The sequence below is a fragment of the Amaranthus tricolor genome, chromosome 12 (genome assembly GCF_026212465.1).
Source record: "Amaranthus tricolor cultivar Red isolate AtriRed21 chromosome 12, ASM2621246v1, whole genome shotgun sequence".
NCBI lineage: Eukaryota > Viridiplantae > Streptophyta > Magnoliopsida > Caryophyllales > Amaranthaceae > Amaranthus > Amaranthus tricolor.
This window is the reverse complement of record NC_080058.1, coordinates 25,583,582-25,586,081: the sequence shown is the minus strand read 5'-3', so window position 1 is coordinate 25,586,081 and position 2,500 is coordinate 25,583,582. Positions and strand designations below refer to the sequence as shown.

At 35.6% G+C, this 2,500-nt stretch overlaps 1 protein-coding gene across 1 annotated transcript; it reads right to left on the bottom strand.

Moving 5' to 3' along the window:
• Positions 1-1,494: 1,494 nt before the first annotated feature.
• LOC130828946 (protein ALP1-like) lies at positions 1,495-2,247 on the bottom strand. The gene is made up of 2 exons (XM_057694995.1): positions 2,089-2,247; positions 1,495-2,012 (listed from the first exon to the last, which is right to left on the bottom strand). Exons 1-2 carry the CDS (start codon positions 2,219-2,221, stop codon positions 1,510-1,512), a joined length of 636 nt encoding a protein of 211 aa, XP_057550978.1. The 5' UTR covers positions 2,222-2,247; the 3' UTR covers positions 1,495-1,509.
• Between the last annotated feature and the right edge of the window lie 253 nt (positions 2,248-2,500).

The window sequence follows — 2,500 nt, the reverse complement described above, 5'->3', positions numbered from 1 at the left end:
CTAGTTGTTTGGTTGTGTTCAGGAAACGGAATGAACTGCTGAATGATTCCCTTTGTGACTGTTTGGTTCAAGCTAAGGAATCAAAATTTGATTTTTTAAATTCTTTTATATTTTCTCCAAAAATAAGTAGTTGTTATATGATAAACTTGAAAAAATTATTTTTTGAAAAAACATAACTCTAAATAATAACAACGTAGCTCGATTAATTACATATAATGACTTGTTTGTAGATCAAAATACATACGAAAAGTGTTCTACTCCGTTTCAAAATCATTCTTGGAACCACAACATTAGATCTAAGCATTACTATTTCCTCCAAGAAGACTCTTAACATAATCACTTTTCAAAGCGTCGGGACACTTTGAAAATATGAGGAGCTTGTTTGGTTGTGAGGTTAGAATGTTAGCCACTTCAAAAACTTGGTTAGGAGTTACACCTTCTAAATTAAAAGATAGTAGTTCCTCTAACACTTTCTCAGTCTGTTCAACTACTTTTTGCTCACGATCATCAGTGCGGGCCATCACATTTGCCATAGTTGAAAGATGAACATTCATGTCTTTCATGAATGCTTGTAAGCTAGCCAACTCATTAGAACTACCTTCACCAGCATTTCCTCTCTTACTTCTTTTATTAGAAGTTTTTTCAGTCTTTATTTTTTTAGCAGGAGGAGAAGTAACAGTTTGAGTGGCATTACCACTAGCATCAATTCCCTCATCATCACTTGAATCAAGTGTAACTGCTGGAGGGGCAACGTTTTGCAAATTCTGTATTGCTTCAACATAATCTTCAGCTGGTTTTCCGGTAGCGTAATCCTTGCCGTAAACATTCATTAGTTCATGAAAGTGCGAAAATGAAACTCCAAACAGGTTTTTGCAATTCGGATGATTCTGAACCAAACATTCAAATGTACAACATCATCAAACAATCTCAAACATAATTGAACCATACTGTTCAAAGTAAACAATGTCAAATGTACAAAGGTTGGCATACCTTGCAATACTCGTCATAAACAGCCCGATCTACAGAAAGCATTTTTTTTCATCATCCCAGACGAATCCACTTGTATTTAACATTTGAGAAATAGCCCTAAACTTGGCTACAAGTGTCTTAAGTCGAGAATCAATGTGTGGTAGAGCCTTCAAACCACAACCAGGAAGAGCCTTACCTATGAGCTCCTCTAAGCGAACCATGTAGCCGCTTCTAAATCCATTTTCACACCTCCAGTGAGGATCAACAACTAACTCTGACAAGGCTTCCACAAGAGCCTTATCTTCTTGGGCAGTCCAAAATCGTTTGTTTTTTCCCCTTCCACCTCCACTAGCACTACTTTCATCCATCCTCCATAACATTCAACACAAATAAACAAAATTGAACTATACTGATCATAGTAAACAAAATTGCATGTATATAAAAATGGAATGAACCAACAAATATTCAATACAAGAAATAAACATACAAGTCTGAAATTCAAATACAAGAAATGGAGGTTTTAAATAAAAATGAATAACATCACAAAGTAAGTCTGCGTTGTCTAGCCCTCCAATCATTGAACATATATTGGGCCATTGTATTTCGGAAATTCGTCCATGGATCGGTTACAGCAATGGAGGTTATGTACTCCACATCATCTTCCTCATTAACATCACCATCATTATCATCACCATCATTATCATCACTATCATTTTCCTCAAACAAGTCCTCATCATCAAATTCTGCAAGCATGTATCTCTTTACCAAATTATGTAATAAAGCACAAGCAAGTACAATTCGACCATGTGTTTGTAAACTAAACCAAGAAGGACTTCTAAGAATCCCCCATCTTCCCTTGAGTAATCCAAAGCATCTCTCAATCACATTTCTAGCTTTTGCATGCCTTAAGTTGAAATATTCTTCGGCGGTTTGGGGTTGTCGGGGGCCATTATTCCATTCTCTAAGATGATAAAGATGCCCTCTATAGGGTGCAAGGAATCCTTCTCCATTAGTATATCCTCCATCACATAGATAATAACAACCTTGACAAATTAAAAAAAAAAATTTCTCTCTTACTAAGTTAATCTCAAATAAAATCTAGTACGTCAATCAAATTACCTTTTGGAACTTTCAACCCATTAGGCCTAGAAATAGCATCTCGAAGAATCCGACCATCGTGTGCCGACCCCTCCCAACCAGGTAAGACATATATAAATTCCATCTCGGGTGAACATACTCCTAATACATTCATAGCAAGGGTACCTTTTTTAGTCCGATATTTGGATCGATCATCACAAGGAACATTCACTAGAATCATTGTACCATCAAGGGCACCTAATGAGTTCTACAAAACAAATAATATCACTTTAAATTATGTAATAGTCTCTCTATTTTATCTCAAATTAAAGTGTTGGTTTTTATTTACCTTGAAATATTTCCATCTTTCATCGTTGCAATCCTCTTGTATTGGTGTTGGTTTCTTAAGAAGAATAGCATGTAACTTTAAGATTGCTAACAAACAAGCATGAAA